A 21,704-nucleotide genomic window follows, 5' to 3' on the forward strand; every position below is an offset into this window, starting at 1 on the left:
GTGCATCTGACCATATAACTGGGTTTCCTGCACTGTAGCACAATGTGTCCTCTCCTTGTTTTTCATGGCTGGCCTCCTTTGTATATCCTCCCCCTATATCTCTTTCTCAGGGACTGGCCTCCACTGTATCCTAACTCCCTCCTTTAGGCATTGGCCTCCTCTATTCCTTCTCCCCCTATCTCCCTCTTTCAGGGGCTGGCCTCCTCTATCTCCCTATGTCAGGAGTTGGCTCTCGCTCTCTCTATCTCGCTCTCTCGCCGCTCTCAGGGTCTGGTCTCCTTTGTTTCTCCACATCCTCCCTCTCTCATGGTGGGCTTCCTGTTTTTTTTTTTAATCCTCCCTTTATCTCCTTCTCTCAGGGACTGGCCTCCTCTGCTTGTCCTGGGGTTTCTCTGTATATCATCCCCCTATCTCCCTCTTTCAGGGGCTGCCCCCCAGTGTCGTTGCCCCCCCTATTTCCCACTCTCAGGGGGTTGGCTTCCTCTTTTCCATCTCCCTCGATCTCTCTCCCTCAGTGGCTGGCCTCCTCTGTTTATCCTCCCTCTATCTCACTCAGGGGCTGGCCCCATCTGTTTCTCCTCCCTCTTTCTCCGTCAGGGCTGGCCTCCTCTGATTCTCCTCCCTCTCTTCCACTTATTCCCCTTCCTCTCTCAGGGGCTGGCCCGGTTTCCCCCTCATTCAAAATACCTTTTGGCTTCTCCAGTCCTCTACTCGGTGTGAGGAACAGTTCTCCTTTTATCAGTCTCTTCTCTCTATAGCTGGTTTCCTGCACTGCAGCACACTGTGTCCTCTCCTTGTTTTTCAGGAGCAGGCCTCCTGGGTGTGCCGCTGTGCAGACCGTGTGGTCCAGCGACTGGAGCAGGACTTTAAGTTGACACTACAGCAGCAGAGCTCCCTGGAGCAGTGGGCGGTGTGGCTGGATGGAGTTGTCTCCCAGGTGCTCAAGCCGTACCAGGGGAATCCCGGCTTTTCCAAAGCTGCCAAATTGTTCCTACTAAAGTGGTCCTTCTACAGGTGGGATATGGGGGAGGACTGTTTATGGCAGGTCAGTTATGTGACAGTGACTGAAATGCCCAGTCATGTGATGCCGGCTCTTCTTTCTCCCTCAGCTCCATGGTGATACGTGACCTAACCCTGCGCAGTGCGGCCAGCTTCGGTTCCTTCCATCTGATTCGCCTCTTGTACGATGAATATATGTATTACTTAATAGAACATCGCGTGGCTCAGGCCCGAGGAGAAACGCCCATTGCTGTCATGGGAGAGGTGAGTGCCAGGGTGCCATCAGGAGGGGAGTAATGGTGAGGCAGATCCATTAAGGGCCTGATTCTAATCCCATCGCTCTCAACATGTCATCATCCCAACACGCAGGGGTGTCATCATCCCAACACGCAGGGGTGTCATCATCCCAACACGCAGCGGTGTCATCATCCCAACACGCAGGGGTGTCATCATCCCAACACGCAGCGGTGTCATCATCCCAACACGCAGGGGTGTCATCATCCCAACACGCAGCGGTGTCATCATCCCAACACGCAGGGGTGTCATCATCCCAACACGCAGCGGTGTCATCATCCCAACACGCAGCGGTGTCATCATCCCAACACGCAGCGGTGTCATCATCCCAACACGCAGCGGTGTCATCATCCCAACACGCAGGGGTGTCATCATCCCAACACGCAGCGGTGTCATCATCCCAACACGCAGGGGTGTCATCATCCCAACACGCAGGGGTGTCATCATCCCAACACGCAGGGGTGTCATCATCCCAACACGCAGGGGTGTCATCATCCCAACACGCAGGGGTGTCATCATCCCAACACGCAGCGGTGTCATCATCCCAACACGCAGGGGTGTCATCATCCCAACACGCAGCGGTGTCATCATCCCAACACGCAGCGGTGTCATCATCCCAACACGCAGCGGTGTCATCATCCCAACACGCAGGGGTGTCATCATCCCAACACGCAGGGGTGTCATCATCCCAACACGCAGGGGTGTCATCATCCCAACACGCAGGGGTGTCATCATCCCAACACGCATCGGTGTCATCATCCCAACACGCAGGGGTGTCATCATCCCAACACGCAGGGGTGTCATCATCCCAACACCATGGTCACTGTCAATCACCTTGCGAGCGGCCACAGATTAAAAAAAAAAGAGGAGCCGGCTGCAGGCTTTCAAGATAAAAGAACAGCTGGTGTGACACAGGCCGACATGAGCGTCTGATTTGTGCATTGTTAGTGTTTATCCGGCAGGCATGCCACCTGTGCACTCTCCATGTACAGACATGGGCAGCACTGATGTAAGGATGTATTGTCCAATCACAGGAATTAACACAACCTCTTGTTTTGCAGTTTGCCAATGCAGGGAGCTCGTTACTGGCCATGGACCAAGACAAGGGTGGGTGCGCTATTAGATCATACCATGCTGCTTGCAGAAAGCAGTCATTATTTACTAAGATATTTGTAAAGTAATTGAAACCACTGACGTTACAATTGCCTTATACATTATCTCCATTAGTCTGTTATCATGTGTTCTATGATGTATGTATATTTATTACTTGACTGCGCCAGATTTTGGGTGTTTTCCTGGTTCTGACTTGAAGGTTTATCTCTCTGCATGCACTGCTCTCTGCAACCTGCAGGTGTCACTGTTGCTGCATATGAATAGGTTCCGCTTGAGAGCAGTTACCTGTTTCCACGGCAATAGCACAGATAAACAGCAGAAGCCTGAAGCTGCTGTGCAGGGGATGGGGTTCCTCTCTCAGGTGTGCGTCTTGAAAAGGGATAAAGTAGAGGGCGATAAAGTACCAGCCAATCAGCTCCTAGCTGCCATGTTATGACCTGGGTTTGAAAACTGAGTTAGGAGCTGATAGGTTGATCATTTTATCACTTTTCAGCGTGTTTTTGCGAACCCTGATAATATATTTTAAAGGGTGCAGTGGGATTACCTTTTGGGACCCCCAAGCTGCCAATTCCCATAACGGCTGCATCCACTGCACCCTGTATAGTTAGGATCCGGCCATGTATGTCCGTCCATCCCCCCCCCCCCCCCCCGTTCCGGGCCGTCCACCTGCCCTGTCTATGCTCCCTCCATACATCCATCTATACCCCCATATGGTGCTCTATTTTTCCTTGGTCCAGGCCCCCCCCCCCGTCTGTCTTTGCCTTCACCCCCACACTGTGCTGTAGTCAAGTAGAGACTCCTTCACCCATCTCTCGCCCTAATACTGTCTCTTGCTTCTCTTTCTCACCACCTGGCCATTACCTACATTATGGAATGCTTGGAGGGGTACCGGGCGACAAGGAATACCACAAAGGCGCCCTGCTATGGCACTGAATACATTTATAGCAGAACAACTGGCAGAAATCATTTATAACTTGTCTTACGGAACATGTACTAACATGGCACCATAGCGAATGTTACCCCGGCGTTTGGTCCTCTCCTCTGCCCAACCACTGTAGTGTCCTCTGAGGATCTTTCAGTGCTCGGGAAATCCGCAGAGACCGTCCCGCATGACAGGTCAAGAGTTATTAGGTTAACCTTGAATGGGTTCACCCCATATAGTTGACCTTTCGTGGTGTCTACTTTTTGACCCTCTTGACCAAATGAGGTTGAACCCATGATGCACACCCCGCAGAGACCCCCTTAATTGTAGGAACCCAAATGTCTGGTGTCTCCATCAAAGTGAGAGAATAGAAGATAAACAATGAAATCTATCACGGAGATAACTTTGTTTGACCTGATACTTATATAGTATTTTGTTTCTTCCCCGCCAGATGAGGAAGAGGAAGAAGACGATGAGAGCGATGAGGAACTGACTCATGAGCTGCCCCTGAACCCCAATGACTCATCCAACGTGCTGGTCTCCGACTCGCTGGAGCCACCCAGCAAGCTGGCGCGGAGTGACCCCCAGGGAATCTTTGTGCAAGTGCCCTCGACCACCTAACCCGCTCCAGGCTGGCCGGCTAAGCACCAAAGCCTTCTGGCAGCAGTGCAGATGGGACATTGCTGGGGCCCCCTCTGTATTACGGGCCCCGGTAATGCACTAGCTGATCTAAATACAACCGTCTACATGGAAAAGGGCTTTTGTTAATGTGAGTTTGTGTCTGTGTCCTATAAGCAGATGATGACTGAACGGCCACTATATATGTGTGTGTGTATGTATATATTTACATATTTACAAACCTACATATAAATATATATATATATATATACATATTCTATAGATTGTTATACCGCTGTATACGCCCAGATGGCTGCAGGCGACAGAAAATTGTTGTGTTAATGTTGGAACAGGCGAATACAAATTTTGTGTGTGTGTCTATATGTATATATACATGTTCTATATATAGATAAGTGTATTTTAAACAGTCTTGACCTTATTTCTTTGAAATCTTAAAAACTAAAAAAATTCTATGTTTTTATATTAATCTATGAAATGAATGGATGAAATCGAGCAGGGGTGGCAAAACCGGTCCTCGAGATCTACCAACGGTCCACGTTTTCCAGATCACCTAGCTGGTGCACAGCTGTAGTCATTACTAACTGTCACATTTTAAAATCTGCTGCATTCATCCCTACTATAGATCCACAGGTTGCCTGGAAAACATGCACCGTTGGTAGATCTTGAGGACCGGTTTGGCCATCCCTGAAATAGAGAGTCCCCTGCCAGCTAATTCTCAGTGCCATGACTGTATATAATCTATGCGTTTTACGCTGCCAAAACTGTCACAGACATTGCAGTCCAGCTTCAGATTTATTAGTTCGGGTCGTTGCTGCGCTTACGGCGCTGTGGAACTACAAGACTCAGCATGCCCTGAGAGCAGTAAGAGGCCTACCTCTCTCCCAAAATATTAATGTCTTAAGTCTACTGCCTTAAACTGATCGGAGGAACTCTCAGCTCTGGGAGTCCCCTCTCCCTTCCCTGCTTGTATTTCTCTGGATAACCTGACCCATTGTTACTATAATAATTGTGATGTCACAATTGGACGTGCTCATCCTTCAATGGCCTTACCTGTCGCTGTTCGTCAAACCTGTGATATGACCATTTGTTTAAGAGGAGAGAAACGTATTTTGTATGAATGATATATCGTTAAATCTTAAGTTTTGTGTCCCTATTATGAGGGCGCAGAGGTGCCAGCTGCGAAGGAGGGGGAGGGAAACAGCAAGGGAAAAAAAACACAACATTTTTTAACTTTTTGTAGTATTTCATAAATACACAATAAATTTTTGCTGTGTTCCACAAGCCACTTAGAAGGTTTTTCATTCAAGGTTAATCCATCAGGGGGTATAGCAGAGTCAGAAAGGGTGCCCGGCCGGGTGGCAGCAGTGTTGAATGGTTCCACCAGCTGATTGCCTGTCACCTAGTACTATAGTTGCAGCATATCGAACACAGAGCTGGTCACAAGCCAATCAGAGCTCAGGGACTGGCAGCTAATCAGGAGCTGTCACAGCGGTGGCTCCTAATTGGCTGTCGATCCGCCAGCTCAGATTGGCTCGTGGCTAGCTTCATATGTGAAATGCTGCTGATGCTGTCTCTGCCTGGCTGCCAGGCTGTCTGTCATGAGCCCCCCCAATTTCTGATGGCAGCCCTGATCAGTGTACAGTGTACAATGCAGGAAATACGATTTGTCATGTCAGTGACCTGACCGTCTGCAGCGCACCCTAGTGGAATATAGAGATAGCTGCAGGTTATAAAACAAAAGTTTATTTTAATGGTATTTGTAGTCAGCACATTTATTTAGAAAAATGCTAATTATCTGTGTCTCCGTGGGAATTCCAATGACGGCATGACCAGTATATATGCCCAGAAACCTGAATGGGACAGTAAGCTCCTACTGAAATTAATTAGAGTCAAATACAAAGTCAATACTAGGCCTGGCCAACCTGTGGCTCTCCAGATGCTGTGAAGCTACATATCCCAGCATGCCCTGCTACAGTCTTACCATTCTGTAATAGTCAAACGGTGGCAGGGTGTGCTGGGAGCCATGGGTTGGCCAGGAGAGAATGATCGGAGAAGATGAGGGCCTGCTGGGAATGGGTTTGTATGCAGCTACTGAGCCAAGCAGGATAGAGGGATTCGGTATGAAATCCCGAATGGGTCATAATACAGACAAGGACAAAATCCTGACATTTAAAATCCCGACAAGGTCAAAATACAGACACATAGAATGTGCAGGTGAAACTGTAAACATGACTTTGGGTCGACATGGGTTTTTTCAAAGTCATGTTGACAGTTTCACCTGCACATTCTATATGTCGGTATTTTGACCTGGTCAGGATTTTGTCCTTGTCTGTATTATGACTGCATCCCGGATAGAGCGGTAGGCAGAGGGAAACCAGGTAACGCCACCTTGGCCAGGACCCTGTGCTAGTAGATCAATGATGACCACACACACAATGCATAATTATGTAACAAGACCTGAGAAAAAACAATAGCGTACATTCTAAAAGGCGGCAAAAGAGGGGGTCACAGTATCGCAGAAATGTATGGCCAATCGCCCCTGCCCCCTGACCTTCACAGGCAGCAGGACTGCATGCATCCCCCTTCCCCACCGTGGGGCTGAACATCGATTTCTCGGCCCCGATTTACTTATATCTCTCAAATAGTCCAGACCATGCACTCTCTAATGAAGGCATGTCCAAACTATGGGCCTCCAGCTGCTGTGAAACTACAAGTCCCATAATACCTTGCCACAGTTTTGCTATTAGGGAATGCTAAAACTATGGCAAGGCATGCTGGGATGTGTAGTTTTACAGCAGCTGGAGGGCCACCGTTTGGACATGCCTGCTCTAGTGGTTAGCCAAACCTGTGGCATCAGGCCTCACCCTAAACATGGGTCCCTACAACTGCATTCCCCTGGTGGGCCCTCTGCTCCAGTCTGGCACTGAGGATAATAGCGCCCGTAACCATTCCCAGAGTAAAGGTGCCCATATACAGATTTGTCCACATACATCTTGTTTTTATTTGCCATGTATATCACAATTTGGCACAGCTTGGATCTATTCCTTTATACAAGTTCTACTGCTGCAAAACATGTTTTAGAATCCATCTAATTGCTACATTTGGGAAAACAGCTAAGCCGTGTTTGACATATTGTGCCAAATTGAGGAAAATAGCCAAGATGTATGCGGACACATCTGCACTGTGATTTAGGCCCTGATTTCACCCAATTCCGATGGATTGGGCTGTGAAATCTGCCTAAAACACATGCGTATGACATCCGATCCGATGCGCGGTCCCGTGCGCGTCAGATCGGAGCCGGAGATTGTGCTGCACCCACCATCTATGGCATCTGATGCTGGGTGACTTGAGTGTGGGGGGTGGGGGGGAACACCGGGCTGCAGACGTATTTAAAAAAACAAACATACAAATGGAGTCAGCCACTGATTGGCTGAGAGAGTACTTTCTGCCAATTAGCGGCCGCCCACGCACTTGTTTTCCTCCTGCAGCCCAACTCTCTGCTTCCCCCTCCACCACCTTCCAGCTCCCTCCGCCTGCAGCTCCCTGGGAGTTGCATACGATTTATCACATGCAAAAATTGCCACATCAAGTGGCTAATTGTATGTGAGCCCTGCCGGGGATCGCCAGGGAAATCAGTTCCGACTTCTCTTTCAGACAAGTCGGCCTAATGTATGTGGGGGCCTTTAGAAAGGGATATGATCCAGTAATGGAGTGTCCATTCACAACTAATGTGTGCGGCACGGCTCCCTGGCCCTGCGGGATTTCACCAGGAGCCGGACGGTGTGAAACCGGCCTTAAGTGACCTTATTACCAGTTATTTATATAGCGCACACATATTCCGCAGCGCTGTACAGAGAATATTTGAACATTCACATCAATCCCTGCCCCAGTGGAGCTTACAATCTATATACCCTACCACATGTACACGCACACAGACATTCTAGGGTTAATTTGTTGGGAGCCAATTAGCCTACTAGAATATTTTTGGATTGAAGGAGGAAATCAGAGTACCCGGAGGAAACCCACGCAAACACGGGGAGACTATCAACACAGGTCTATGGTGGGATTGAACCCATGACCTCAGTACTGTAGGGCAGTAATGCTAACCACTACACCGGCCTTGCTCTGTGCAAGCCCTTACATGCAGCTGCAGGCTCACCTGCTCTTTCTCCCATTGCTAGTTCCAGGCTATTAAACCAGTGAAGCGGTGGAAGGTCTCTTTCCAGGAAGTTCCACATTCTTTTGTTTCCCGTTATTCTTGGTGGACACTGGGCATAGTATATGTCAGAAGCCGTGCTTAGGTTAATTCCCCTCTAGCCCCTGACGGTCTGCATCTCGAACTGCGTTATGAGAAGCGCCCCATGGTTTTTCCTTGCACCAAACAAGTCTGTAAAGGGGCCCCATACACTAATCCAAAGTATCCCATGCAGCCTCGTATGCTATAACACGGTAATTGCCCAGCATACACTACATCCTATGCGGTCCTTTAGCACACTATATGCCCCAATGTATCATATTCACCCCCAGCAAGTGCTGCCGGATCCAACACATCTTGTTATCTGGGATCGGCTGTGCACGGGATCTCGCATCAGAGCCGGAGAGTGAGCACTTTTCACCCGATTTCTCTCCAGTGAAAGGGCCCAAATCGTATATAACTATACGGCCAGCATAAAAGAGCAAACACATTAGATGATAAAAGTTATTATCATTGTGCAGATCATACACACAATTGTTAATGATGCGCACGCCCGTGAGCCGTTAGCGATGTCCTCCGTTATCTCGCATGTACAGACGAGGGAGGTCACAGAAATTATGGATACTGCATTAGTGACAGAAGGACGCCATATAAACGATAACTGCAAACAACCAAGTCTTACATACCAAGACAATTAATGCACAGAGCAGAAAACTCCTACACTTGTGAGTCCATAAGAGGGTGAAACAGTCTGCATATAGGTTGAATACTGTATCAGCACACTATGGGTAAAGCACAGACATTGCAGCCATAGAAATAACCAGTGACTGCTCCTAGCTTTAGATTAAGGGGGGACGGCTGCACCGCGTACGTCTCAATTAGGGAGGCCAATCCTGGGCAATCGATGGTCATCCATTGAATAGTTATACACCATCAATAGCCAGTTGGGTACTTGTGTATTTTGGCGGCGCCCATCGCATACGATGGTATGCGATGCGACGCAATATCGTACGAAAGTGCACGATGGCATACAATTTTGAAATTGTATGCCATTGTACATGGCATACAATGCGATGCGATGCGATTAAACATTGTATAAGCACCCTAATGGGTGCTTATACAATGTTAAGCACCCAAATGGGTGCTTACAATGTTAAATGCACCCCCACGCCACCCCCCCACTATAAACGTGAACCAGAAGCGCGGCGAGCCCACGAGGGGCGGTGGTACGCGTCCTACGACCTTTTCATACCCCCACTATCGACGTCGGCGTGGAGTTGAGAATAGAATAGTGTGGCGAGCGCAGCGAGCCCGAAGCGTGGCGAGCCCCGCAAGGGGACGCGGATACCTGTGAAGGTATCCGCGTCCGCTCACCACGCTTCGGGCTCGGTGGCTCGCTGCGCTCGCCACACTATTCTATTCTCAACTCCACGTCGACGTGGATAGTGGGGGTATAAAAAAGGTCGTAGGACGCGTACCGCCCCTCGCTGGCTTGCCACGCTTCGGGTTCACGTTTATAGTGGGGTAGTGGCGTGGGGGTGCATTTAACATTGTAAGCACCCATTTGGGTGCTCAAAAGCACCCTTTAGGGTGCTTATACGATTTTTGGTCGTATAGGGGGTCAAAATCGCATCGCATGCCATCGGGTGCATGGCATGCGATGCGATCTGTTCGTCGTACGACGGACATCGGGGGCGCCGCCAAAATACACAAGTACCGCCAGTTGCACTTTTGCCATCAATGGCAAAGGCAACGATGCCCATCCCTAACTCCAGTCAGACAGACCTGTCAGCAGGGTTGAAGAGGTGACGTAAGCAGCAGGGGAAGGTCGCGCAACGTGGACTCTAAGATGAGAAGAGGAAGCCAGCCTACCAGGTGACTTCGGGCAGATGCGGCAGGGTCAGGACAGTGCATGGCTGCGCAGCGAGACCTCTGACATTACGCTGTGGAGCCACACAGCTTGTTGCTGGGCAGCGCCTGAACCATCCACCGGTGGTGCTCAGCTGAAAGGGATAAAATGTGCATGCACATTTCAATCCTGAAATCCCGGGATTGGAGACCCCAATCCTGGGATTCAAATCCCGGCCAAAAATGCCCTAAATCCCGGGATTGGCATCCCTAGTCTCCATCCTAAACGCATACACACCACAGACTTTATAGTGACAGACACATGTGTAGCTGGGAAACACTGACAATGTGCACAAGATTTCCACCCTGGGCTGACCAATGTGGTATATACACGTGTGTGTGACATCCCAGGCAGCATGACACCCATAAACAGAAATGAGATTTAATTTCCACAAAAGGGGACAGTTACACATAACAAAAAGACAAGGGGTGCATTTTATATATTTACACATATACATACATACACATGCTGTTAAAAAAATAACTTTGCTCCTGTCTGGACACCCCCCCCCCCCCCCCCAAAAAAAAGAAAGAAATTCAAAAATGTCCGTCGTTTTGTAAAATCTCCCACAAGAGTCGCTGCAGGACTATGGCGCGAGACGGCATATCCCGCTTCCGGACGCGGATTTTCTTCACTAGGCTGTAAAAGCAGCTCCGCTCCCGGCACACTGTGATCCGCCAGGAATGGCCAATAAGATTGCAGGACTAATACCACAGCACCTGCTATAGGATCCCTCCTCCTGGTGCACAGAGATGATTGTGCTGAGGTAGAGTTCATATCTCTGTAGGAGGAGGCGGCAGATTACAGCACAATCCACGTGTATCGCACACTGTCAGCCAGCACCTTAAGGGAGCAACCTGTGGGAAGAACACAGATAATGCAGATCTACGTCACCGAGGCCTTATACAGGGTATTACAATGAACCGGTTGTAGGTGGACTCGATCATTTGTGATAATTTATTTGCTTAGAACCATCAACACCATTTACAGAGTAACACTCCGAACAGCTTTCCAAAACTCAAGGGACCGGTGACCCAAGCAGTTACTCCCATAGGGCAGTTTTACATGCTCCGGCTCCTGCCGGGCGGCAAAGCACTGCACGGCCTAAAGCTGCGCCGTCCCCACTCAGAATAATGGACAGCATTCTGTCCTTTCATACGGGACGGTCACGACGTGGCCGCCGGATCTTACCACTGCAGAGGACAGCTGCCGTGCCGTGGTCGTCCCGTCCTGACAGGTCAGTGTGTGCTGAGGGCGATGGGGGCCTTTCACACACACCGGTCGTTAGTTGTGTGGTTTTAGCTCTCCACCGCCACCAAACTGACATCACTTTAGATTCTACTCACAAAATGTACACAGCACCGGCTCACGGAGCCGGTGGATGTGAAAGGAACAACTGTCAGGCAAAAACTGTGTCCGGATTTTTGCCTTCCGGTTACAAAAAAAAAAAAAAAATCGGTGTGTGAGAAACTGCCCATACATTCATCCTGTGGTGACTTCTGATATGGAATACCTAGGTTTTACCAAAAGTCAATACGTCGACAAACTACATGTGGACGGGAGAGAGTAGACAACATTGTGCCGACAGGGCTGCACTGTTAGGTAAAGCCTTTGGTACTTATGTAGTAACTGGATGCCCGATTTTAAAATCGGGTCGGAAAAATCACATCGAATCGCATCCGATGCGATTTTCCATAGGATTCAATGTTAACATAGTCCTGTTCATTTCTCCACTAACCAAGTGGGCATAGAGTTGATTTTATATAGCGTGGTGAGCGCAGCGATCCCCGCGAGGGGCCGCTGATTACTTAAAATGTTTTCCGTGTCCCCTCGCGGGGCTCGCCACGTTATATAAAATCAACTCTATACCCTCTTGGATAGTGGGGAAATGAACAGGACCTTGTTAACATTGAATCCTATGCAAAATCGCATCGCATGCGATTCGATGCGATTTTGCAGAAAATCGCGTCGAATCGCATCTGATTGTATGCCTTAAGGTAAGGCATACAATCACAAAATCGGGCGTCCAGATACTACATAAGTACCAAGCCTTTTAACCATGTCGGCACTGTCTTCGTCGTTATAGCCCAGACTGTACTCAGCTCTGAGGGTAAGAGAGGATCCTAATGTCTACAGTGCTGGGTGGAGCCAGAGCATTTCCTGTACCTTTATGTAACGCTTCATTAGTCATACGATTCACGTATCGCGCACTGCTCTCTGGAACCAACCATTTCATCACCGTGTCCACACAGCTTTTCCGGTATGAGCTCCATACGCTGCCGCTGTGGAAAGAAAACAAGTCGTGTTAAACAGGTCCTGGCCCACAGGCGATGACAGAGGTAAGAGCAGCGTCTGTCTCGTTAGTTCAGTGACTATGGCGGTGATAAGTAGGATACTCGCCTGGTTTGGCCTTTGACCTCAGTCAGGTCACCCACACTCAGGGTGCTGAAGACTCCGGTGTGCAGATCCCAGGCAACTTTTAAGCTGGTGTGATGAGTCTTGGGCCTGTAACAAAAGCCAGAGCAGCCTTGGTGAGATCCAGAATGGGGTGGGAAGACAAGGACAGTGCTGTGAGGTCACTGACCTGAGCTGAGCATCCTCCTGGGGAGCTGGGAAAGCAAGAAGGAGAAGGCCGATGTTCATGATCACCTGGTTGGTCTCTGGACACATCTGAGGAAGAGAAGACATCTTTACCGTCAGCTTCCTGCCGTCTCTATTCACCTCCTCATATAACTGCTCTGTGCTGTTGGAGATCCTGCACCTTCTACTATATACATGTGGCCTGTGGCTTCCTGATGCCTCTATTCCTCTCCTCACATCATGACACTAGTCCGGTCCTCATTCTTAGCATGCCTGGGTAGGCCACGTCCTTTCAGAGAATCCTCTTTTGCTGCTGTGTCTATTCCTATGGTCTGATTAGCTGGAAGTTACTCTACTCCACCCACTTCAAAATATGGGACAGACAAGACAAGCCTATGTGCCCATACACTAGTGCGATTTGGACCCTTTTCAACCAATTTTGACAGGTGGGACCACGAAATCGAGTGAAAAGTGTCAAATTGCCTGTTTATTTATCTCAGATTCCGATCCACGGTCTTGTGCACATCAGATCGAAGATCCCAAGAGCTGCTATAAAAATGTATTTAATCCGGCAGCTCTTGCTGGGATCGCATACGATATATTGGGGGAAATTTATTAAGAAAATTGGTGAGAAAAAAAATCGTATTTTCATACTAAAATACGATTTTTTTGGGTGAATTCGTATTTTTGGCATTTAATATGCCAAAAATACGAATTTTCGTATTGATGGGACATTCGTATTTGTATTTACAAATATGAATGATTACACCATCGAGAGAATACGACAAATCACCATTCAAAAGAATGGTGGTTCCTGATTTACTAAGCTAATTGGTGTGAAACGGCCGCGAATGGCCGGCCTAAAACGGCAGGAAAATACACTTTTTTTCCAGTTGTATTTGGCTTTAGCCTGCACGGATCAGTCAGATCCGTGCAGGCTTCAGTGTTTAAAAAAAATAGAAACATTAATAATAATAAAAAAAAAAAAATTACCAATCATTACGCCATCAGAGGGCTACAAAGCAGTCGTATTTGACTGCTTTGTAAATTCCCCTCCGGAACACAACTTTGCATACGGCTGAAACAGCAGTCGTAGTCATTCGTATTAAGAATACGAAATTTTGTATTCGTATTCTTAGTAAATTTCCCCCATTGCATGTAATGATGTACCATATGCAATCCTGCCACTGGGGAAGCTGTCTGGGAGCTCAATGGAGATAGCGTTCGACTATCTCAGCGGTTCTCAAACTGTGGGTCCTGACCCCAAAGTGGATCCCGACCTTCTCAGCAAGGGGGTCGCGACTCCATGTTGATGACTTTTCTAAAGTGATTTAAGGAGTCTTAACATTCTGTTTGTCTGTTATTTTAGACTCCTCACATAACTTTGTGCCTCCACAATGCTGCCATGTATGTGCTGTCTGCTGACTACACATGTGACGTGATGACCACCGGCAGTCACTTGTTGGGGTCTTGTAATTATTTTTATTGTCTGATGGGGTCCCAGAGCAAAATAGTTTGAGGACCCCTGGACTATCTTATAAGTATATAGGGGCCTAAAGGGATGCATTAATAGGTTTGGATCCTTGTCAAACCTTAAAAATGACACCAGTGATGTTCTATGGAGAACACACTGTGCATGGTAATAACGCCGTGGGACGATGGAGAACACTAGCCAATGTGTCATATGCCACTCTGCTCACCTCCAGTATAACAATATCGTAGTCACTAAAAGAGCAGAACTGCTGCGACCAGGAGGCGTCATGTCGAATGACCTCATTTATCACATACTCAAAATCCAGGGTGAGCTGCTCCACGCTGAGGTGCTGGCCCTGTGTGAGACCCAGAGAGGAGGAGAAGATGAGAGGGTTGGAGGCAGCACAGCTATAAAGGAAATTAGGACAGTGGAGAAGGGCGAGTGGACCGGCACCTGGAAGGAGGCCTTCTCATTCAGCGGCTTCAGGTGTTGCCCCTTCAGATCTGTGACCAGGAACGGGAGCGAGATCTTGTCATCTTCGTATTCTGCAAAGACTCAAAGAATTAACACATGCCGAACCCTACCAGGAACGACCTGTACAAAATGATGCACCCACTATAGTTATCCTCCCGAAACCATACGTTGTGCAGTATATTATCCTCCCCGACCATTTTCCCTTAATCACCCTCTTCTCGGGGTCCACACCCCAACGCTCTCACCGCTCTCTTGGTCAGTCTCTGTCACCTCCCCTAGGACATATCGTAGTCTTGTGTAGTTGACATAGCTGGGTTCCTCACTGCAATTGTTGGGCTTCACCAACCCCTCGCTGTTGGTGCGGTGCCACGTGGGAGAGTCTGGGTCGGAGGCTTGCGGTGGACTCTGCCGGCTTGACCCAGGTCGCTCTCCCTTGTCTTGAGGCTCTATTCCAGATGCCTCCCGAGCTCGTCGGAATATACCAGCCACAAACTCCCGTGCGCGAGTAACTGCTGGGGGAGTGCCGGGCGGAGTGGGGGAACACTGGTCAGAAGGTGGCGGCGAGTGGCTGCCTGAGGAAGTGTCACATGGGCTGAAGGAAGAGGAGTAGCTGGGACGCACATCCTGTTGGTTCTGTTTGCTGTACAGAATGCGGCTGGGTTCTGTATCACCTACAAATTTAAGACACCACAGTTACCGCTCAGTGGGACGCTAGGACAAGGCCAAACATCAAGGTTACGATGATGCAGGAGACTAGAAGAAATTGGTCACGGGGAGGAGTCAACTCACAGAAATCTATACCAGTACCTTACCTGCCGGATGAACAGATATGGCGCAGGCCACCAGGGAGAAGCTGGTATTCAGTAGCACAACGTTGTCCTTTTTCAGCTGGAATGCCGGCTGGAAGGTGGGGAATGGATACACCACTTGATACTTGGTGTGAAGCATGAAGCTGTGCAGCAGACAGGGGCCTAGGAACAGAAAACAGACCACATTATCGGTTACATGGTCCTCCTTCCAATCACCAAAATACTTCAAATTGAAGCACTTTGCCAAATCTCTACTGAATACCAGAACTTTGCCAGGGGAAGGTTCATGCTAAGGGGCTTTCCATTTCTACCGTGTGCTGGTTAGCCAAACGGAGTGCAGAAAGCTATTTATAGGGGTCACCAAACGCGGGATATGGTCATATTGTCGACCCGACTTAGGTTGACAGGTGTCTACGTTGACAAATGCATTAGGTTGCGAGGTCGACATGGGTTTTTTCACAGTTTTTTGAGCAGACATGTGCCGACAGGCGGTACTTCATGCCCTACCATCCACTTGGGCGTGGTGGGAGAATAAAAGTGTGCCCAGCGCAGCGAGGAACCATGCCCGAAGCATTGCTAGCGAAGCGAGGGGCTGCGGTTCACTTCCAACTGTGTCCATGTCGACATTCTGTCAAAAAACAGTGAAAAACCCATGTCGACAATACGATCCGCACCCCCAAACGCTCCCCTGACTGTGCCATCACAGGAAAATGAGGCTCAAAGCCTCATACCTCATGGGCTGCATTGCCATGAGAATTGTCTGGAGCCCTTTAATAACTATAACCAAAAGATTGAGGTGGAGAATGTATTAGATCTCAACACGGCAACTAACTAACAAAGGTGCAAGTGACCTGAATTATGCTGCTCCAATGGGCGTCAGCACCTTTAATGCTTGAATCCCATGGTGGGAGGGGGAATCATACCTGTAGGCGACTCCCTGCAGTCTGTACAGGGAGATGTTGGAGGAGCAGACACTGTGCTGATATAAATATCCCGATGGTTTTCATCGCTCATCATGTTCATCAACATCCCATTGCCAGACGTGCTGATAGGCCGAAGAGAGATTGTGTTACATGATGGAGAAAGGATAGTCCAGAGACATGAGGACTGGCTGTGGTGTCCCAGATAGAAACTATGAAGGTAGGTGATCAACCTTGCCCTGAAGTAGTAAATTGTGACCCGCCCACTGCATTATGGCTTTGTGTCCGGAATGGATCTAAAAACGGTAAAGAATGGTGGGGCCTGCAGTCATATGAGCTGCTGTGACATCATTGGCCCCACCCGGTATATGAATCAACCAATGCACAAATTGAGTTTCTGTCCTGACAAGACTGCCCATCAGTCACACACTGCCTTTTGCATTACAGAAACTAGGCTCCCCTTACACGACAGCCTGCTTAACGAGGGTAATAGTGAGCAGGATGGACACATAAAGCTTATCCAACACTTAAGTAACTTTATATGAATTATGCAGCCTTGTGATATGCACTTTGGTAAATATGGCTTTACGTTAGGACTCACTTGAAGCCAAACACTATGACCTTAGAGCTGTCACTTGGCCACTCGCAGACAGTCAGGAACAGGTCACTATAAATCTCCTCGTCCTGGAAGAGACGGACTTGACGCACCTGAGAAGACAGGACAGAGGTGTTCTACAAGAGGAGATATACTGGAGACTGTACAAAGTAGATACAGCGGCACTTATTTTGCACCTGTTTAAAAGCTCTGCAGTTCCTCTTTCCTGTCTGGTGTGTCGCTTTCTGCTCTGGTGCTTCCAGCAGATGCTGGTCTATCTCAGTACTGTGGTACAAGACCAGAGCAGATAGCTACACCTCGGGCAGGAAGGAGGAACTGCACAGGTGTTTACAGGTGCTAGAAAGAACACTAAGCACCCCCTGCACATTGCATGCGGGTAAGTGAGCAGACAGCACATAACAGAACATATTACATGTACTGTGTATTAGTGAGAGAGTAACTGCCTCATGTACTCCTGAGTAGGAGAAGACAAGCTGAGAGGGGAACCCCAGATAGATAACAGCTGTACAGTGGGACTAGCTATTAGCTGAGCCATTACAGCAGCATGGGTAGGGAGCTGATTTTAGGCCCCCAGGGCTGCACCAGAGTGACAGTAGCAAGGGCTTACCAGGCGCAGCTTGCTGTGTACTTGGAACTGCCACCAGTACAGGTGATAGGAGTAGAAGGAGAAGTCATCATCAAGGACATCACTGGTGTAGGACAACACAAAGCGGCCGCACTTGGAGAACCCCAGGAAGATGTGACTGGAAGTTGAAGATGGAGGGCAACAGCATCAGTCATCTGTATTACCTTTATACATTTTTTTTAGTTATTTATCCTTTTAAATCACATCCCCAACTGATAGCATCAAGCAAGCTGTTGGAGAACTGGATCAGCTGCTGGTGCAGCTTTCTCTGACATGAACATCTGCTTATGCCTGGGAACAGGTTATCCTACCTTCTAGTTCTGTATGTTATCTATACCCATTTCCATGTTCAGTAATTACCCCTTTTGCAGAAACTCCTCGTCCACGATATTGCGCAGAGACACACAGAGGCGAGGCGGCAGCTTCCGAAATAACCGCGGGGATAGTTGCCCAGTGATCTGAAGGAAACAGGTCTTTAATATAGGTTCACAAATAACAGAGAAAAAAAAAACAATAAAGTCACACGCTTGTGACTCTGCAGTCACCTCTTCCCCCTCCTCCATGTTATTTGCCCCCACCCCTCTCCTGTTATTTGCACCCCCCTGCACACCTCTCCCCTCTGTTATTTCCCCCCCACACACCTCTACCCCATTATCTAACCACCCAAGTCACACCTCTCCCCTCTGTTATTTGCGTCCCCCCTGCACACCTCTCCCATTATTTGCCCCCTTCCTCCAAGTCACACCTCTCCCTCGTTATTTGCCCCGTCACACCTCTCCCGCGTTATTTGCCCCCCACAGTCACACCTCTCCCCTCTGTTATTTGCACCCCCCCTGCACACCTCTCCCATTATTTGCTGCCCCCTTCCCCCAAGTCACACCTCTCCCGTGTTATTTGCCCCCCCCCCCCCCCACAGTCACACCTCTTCCGCCTCCACTATTTGCCCCCCCCCCCCCAGTCACACCTCTCCCTCCTCCACTATTTGCCCCCCCACAGTCACACCTCTCCCTCCTCCACTATTTGCCCCCCCACAGTCGCACCTCTCCCTCCTCCACTATTTGCCCCCCCACAGTCACACCTCCACTATTTGCCCCCCCACCGTCACACCTCTCCCGCCTCCACTATTTGCCCCCCCACAGTCACACCTCTCCCCCCTCCACTAATTTGCCCCCCAGTCACACCTCTCCCCCTCCGCTGTTTGCCCCCCACAGTCACACCTCTCTCCCCCGTTATTTGTACCCCACCTTTCACACCTCTCCCCCCTTTCATGTTACTACTCCCTCCAGTCACACCACTCCCCCACCTACATGTTATTACCCCAGTCACCTCTACCCCTCCATTGTACGATACAGCAGCCCTGCTCTCCCCTCTGTGGGCAGGTACAGACGAAGGTATTGGGTACCTTGACCCGGTCCAGCTGCCGGATGACATGGTCCCTCGGGCCCCACTTCCGGGTCGCGCTCCGGTCCGATTTCGAGCTCGGCGCCATTTCCCCGCCGGTGCCTTCGTTTCCGGCAACAAATCCCGCCCTCCTTTCCGGTGACGCTATGACCGGAGCTGTCTGCGCTGCCATTGGCTCCATGTCCCGCCGTGTCATAGGCTGAGAGCGAGAGTCTCAAAATATTGTGACCAATCAGTGCGCCCCGGAGTGCGAGCCACGCCCATGTATCAATAGAGACAGAGCTGCTGCAGGCGCCGAGTGACAGGGGGCTGCTGTGTACAGTAATGTACTCACTATTGTGTACAGCACTGCCTGCCACAGCTCATACACCCGCCACTGCCTTCCAACACACCCCACTACCTGTCACACTGCTGCTCCACATCCCCCTACCTGTCACACCGCTGCCCCACATCCCCTTACCTGTCGCACCGCTGCCCCACATCCCCCTACCTGTCGCACCGCTGCCCCACATCCCCCTACCTGTCGCACCGCTGCCCCACATCCCCTTACCTGTCGCACCGCTGCCCCACATCCCCCTACCTGTCGCACCGCTGCCCCACATCCCCCTACCTGTCGCACCGCTGCCCCACATCCCCCTACCTGTCGCACCGCTGCCCCACATCCCCCTACCTGTCGCACCGCTGCCCCACATCCCCTTACCTGTCGCACCGCTGCCCCACATCCCCTTACCTGTCGCACCGCTGCCCCACATCCCCCTACCTGTCGCACCGCTGCCCCACATCCCCCTACCTGTCGCACCGCTGCCCCACATCCCCCTACCTGTCGCACCGCTGCCCCACATCCCCCTACCTGTCGCACCGCTGCCCCACATCCCCCTACCTGTCGCACCGCTGCCCCACATCCCCCTACCTGTCGCACCTCTGCCCCACATCCCCCTACCTGTCGCACCGCTGCCCCACATCCCCTTACCTGTCGCACCGCTGCCCCACATCCCCTTACCTGTCGCACCGCTGCCCCACATCCCCTTACCTGTCGCACCGCTGCCCCACATCCCCCTACCTGTCGCACCGCTGCCCCACATCCCCCTACCTGTCGCACCGCTGCCCCACATCCCCTTACCTGTCGCACCGCTGCCCCACATCCCCCTACCTGTCGCACCGCTGCCCCACATCCCCCTACCTGTCGCACCGCTGCCCCACATCCCCTTACCTGTCGCACCGCTGCCCCACATCCCCTTACCTGTCGCACCGCTGCCCCACATCCCCTTACCTGTCGCACCGCTGCCCCACATCCCCTTACCTGTCGCACCGCGGCACCCACATCCCCGTCGCACCACTGCCCCACATTCCCCTACCTGGTGCACCGCTGCCCCACATCGCCTTACCTGTCGCACCGCTGCCCCACATCCCCTTACCTGTCGCACCGCTGCCCGACATCCCCCTACCTGTCGCACCGCTGCCCCACATCCCCTTAACTGTCGCACCGCTGCCCCACATCCCCTTAACTGTCGCACCGCTGCCCCACATCCCCTTACCTGTCGCACCGCTGCCCCACATCCCCTTACCTGTCGCACCGCTGCCCCACATCCCCTTACCTGTCGCACCGCTGCCCCACATCCCCTTACCTGTCGCACCGCTGCCCCACATCCCCCTACCTGTCGCACCGCTGCCCCACATCCCCTTACCTGTCGCACCGCTGCCCCACATCCCCTTACCTGTCGCACCGCTGCCCCACATCCCCTTAACTGTCGCACCGCTGCCCCACATCCCCTTAACTGTCGCACCGCTGCCCCACATCCTCTTACCTGTCGCACCGCTGCCCCACATCCCCTTACCGGTCGCACCGCTGCCCCACATCCCCCTACCTGTCGCACCGCTGCCCCACATCCCCTTACCTGTCGCACCGCTGCCCCACATCCCCCTACCTGTCGCACCGCTGCCCCACATCCCCTTACCTGTCGCACCGCTGCCCCACATACCCTTACCTGTCGCACCGCTGCCCCACATCCCCTTACCTGTCGCACCGCTGCCCCACATCCCCCTACCTGTCGCACCGCTGCCCCACATCCCCTTACCTGTCGCACCGCTGCCCCACATCCCCTTACCTGTCGCACCGCTGCCCCACATACCCTTACCTGTCGCACCGCTGCCCCACATCCCCTTAACTGTCGCACCGCTGCCCCACATACCCTTACCTGTCGCACCGCTGCCCCACATCCCCTTACCTGTCGCACCGCTGTCCCACATCCCCTTACCTGTCGCACCGCTGCCCCACATCCCCCTACCTGTCGCACCGCTGCCCCACATCCCCTTAACTGTCGCACCGCTGCCCCACATCCCCTTACCTGTCGCACCGCTGCCCCACATCCCCTTACCTGTCGCACCGCTGCCCCACATCCCCCTACCTGTCGCACCGCTGCCCCACATCCCCCTACCTGTCGCACCGCTGCCCCACATCCCCTTACCTGTCGCACCGCTGCCCCACATCCCCTTACCTGTCGCACCGCTGCCCCACATCCCCTTACCTGTCGCACCGCTGCCCCACATCCCCTTACCTGTCGCACCGCTGCCCCACATCCCCTTACCTGTCATACCGCTGCCCCACATCCCCTTACCTGTCGCACCGCTGCCCCACATCCCCCTACCTGTCATATACAGACCCCACACTCCACTATCTATTTTTCAGAAGTCATATTGCCACCCTCTGCTACCTGCAGCCTAAACATGACCCTTT

At 51.1% G+C, this 21,704-nt stretch overlaps 2 protein-coding genes across 9 annotated transcripts in view; one reads left to right on the forward strand and one right to left on the reverse strand.

The window, feature by feature from the left end:
* Window positions 1-4,085, forward strand: part of RFX1 (regulatory factor X1) — a 38,582-nt gene extending 34,497 nt beyond the window's left edge. For all 7 annotated transcript variants that reach the window (XM_083185333.1, XM_083185334.1, XM_083185332.1 and 4 more), the window contains 4 exons: window positions 806-1,014; window positions 1,110-1,263; window positions 2,355-2,400; window positions 3,780-4,085. In XM_083185333.1, the coding sequence (XP_083041459.1) occupies window positions 806-1,014; window positions 1,110-1,263; window positions 2,355-2,400; window positions 3,780-3,949 (579 nt within the window). In that variant the 3' untranslated portion in view covers window positions 3,950-4,085. The remainder of the gene's footprint in view (window positions 1-805; window positions 1,015-1,109; window positions 1,264-2,354; window positions 2,401-3,779) is intronic.
* Window positions 4,086-10,438: 6,353 nt separating this feature from the next.
* On the reverse strand, window positions 10,439-19,128 carry DCAF15 (DDB1 and CUL4 associated factor 15). Of its 2 annotated transcripts, none has more exons than XM_083185338.1 (13): window positions 18,972-19,128; window positions 17,930-18,027; window positions 17,552-17,687; window positions 16,930-17,036; window positions 16,332-16,453; window positions 15,412-15,570; window positions 14,845-15,270; window positions 14,579-14,670; window positions 14,352-14,480; window positions 12,656-12,741; window positions 12,472-12,576; window positions 12,238-12,353; window positions 10,439-10,928 (listed from the first exon to the last, which is right to left on the reverse strand). In XM_083185338.1, the coding sequence occupies exons 1-13, from the start codon at window positions 19,056-19,058 to the stop codon at window positions 10,873-10,875; spliced, it is 1,719 nt and encodes a 572-aa protein (XP_083041464.1). In that variant the 5' UTR covers window positions 19,059-19,128; the 3' UTR covers window positions 10,439-10,872. The 2 variants fall into 2 exon arrangements, with proteins under 2 accessions (XP_083041464.1, XP_083041465.1); XM_083185339.1 differs by having other exon boundaries at window positions 18,896-19,096.
* Between the last annotated feature and the right edge of the window lie 2,576 nt (window positions 19,129-21,704).

The sequence above is a fragment of the Crinia signifera genome, chromosome 4 (assembly GCF_055691185.1).
Source record: "Crinia signifera chromosome 4, ASM5569118v1, whole genome shotgun sequence".
In the NCBI taxonomy this organism is placed as follows: Eukaryota; Metazoa; Chordata; class Amphibia; order Anura; family Myobatrachidae; genus Crinia; species Crinia signifera.

Coding starts and splice junctions, on each gene's coding strand:
- DCAF15 (XM_083185339.1), bottom strand. CDS start 19,000: ATGTCATCCGGCAGCTGGACCGGGTCAAGGTACCCAATACCTTCGTCT. Junction 14,671..14,844: donor AGAGACTGACCAAGAGAGCG/GTGAGAGCGTTG, acceptor GAGTCTTTGCAG/AATACGAAGATGACAAGATC. Junction 12,577..12,655: donor CAGGAGGATGCTCAGCTCAG/GTCAGTGACCTC, acceptor CTTTTGTTACAG/GCCCAAGACTCATCACACCA.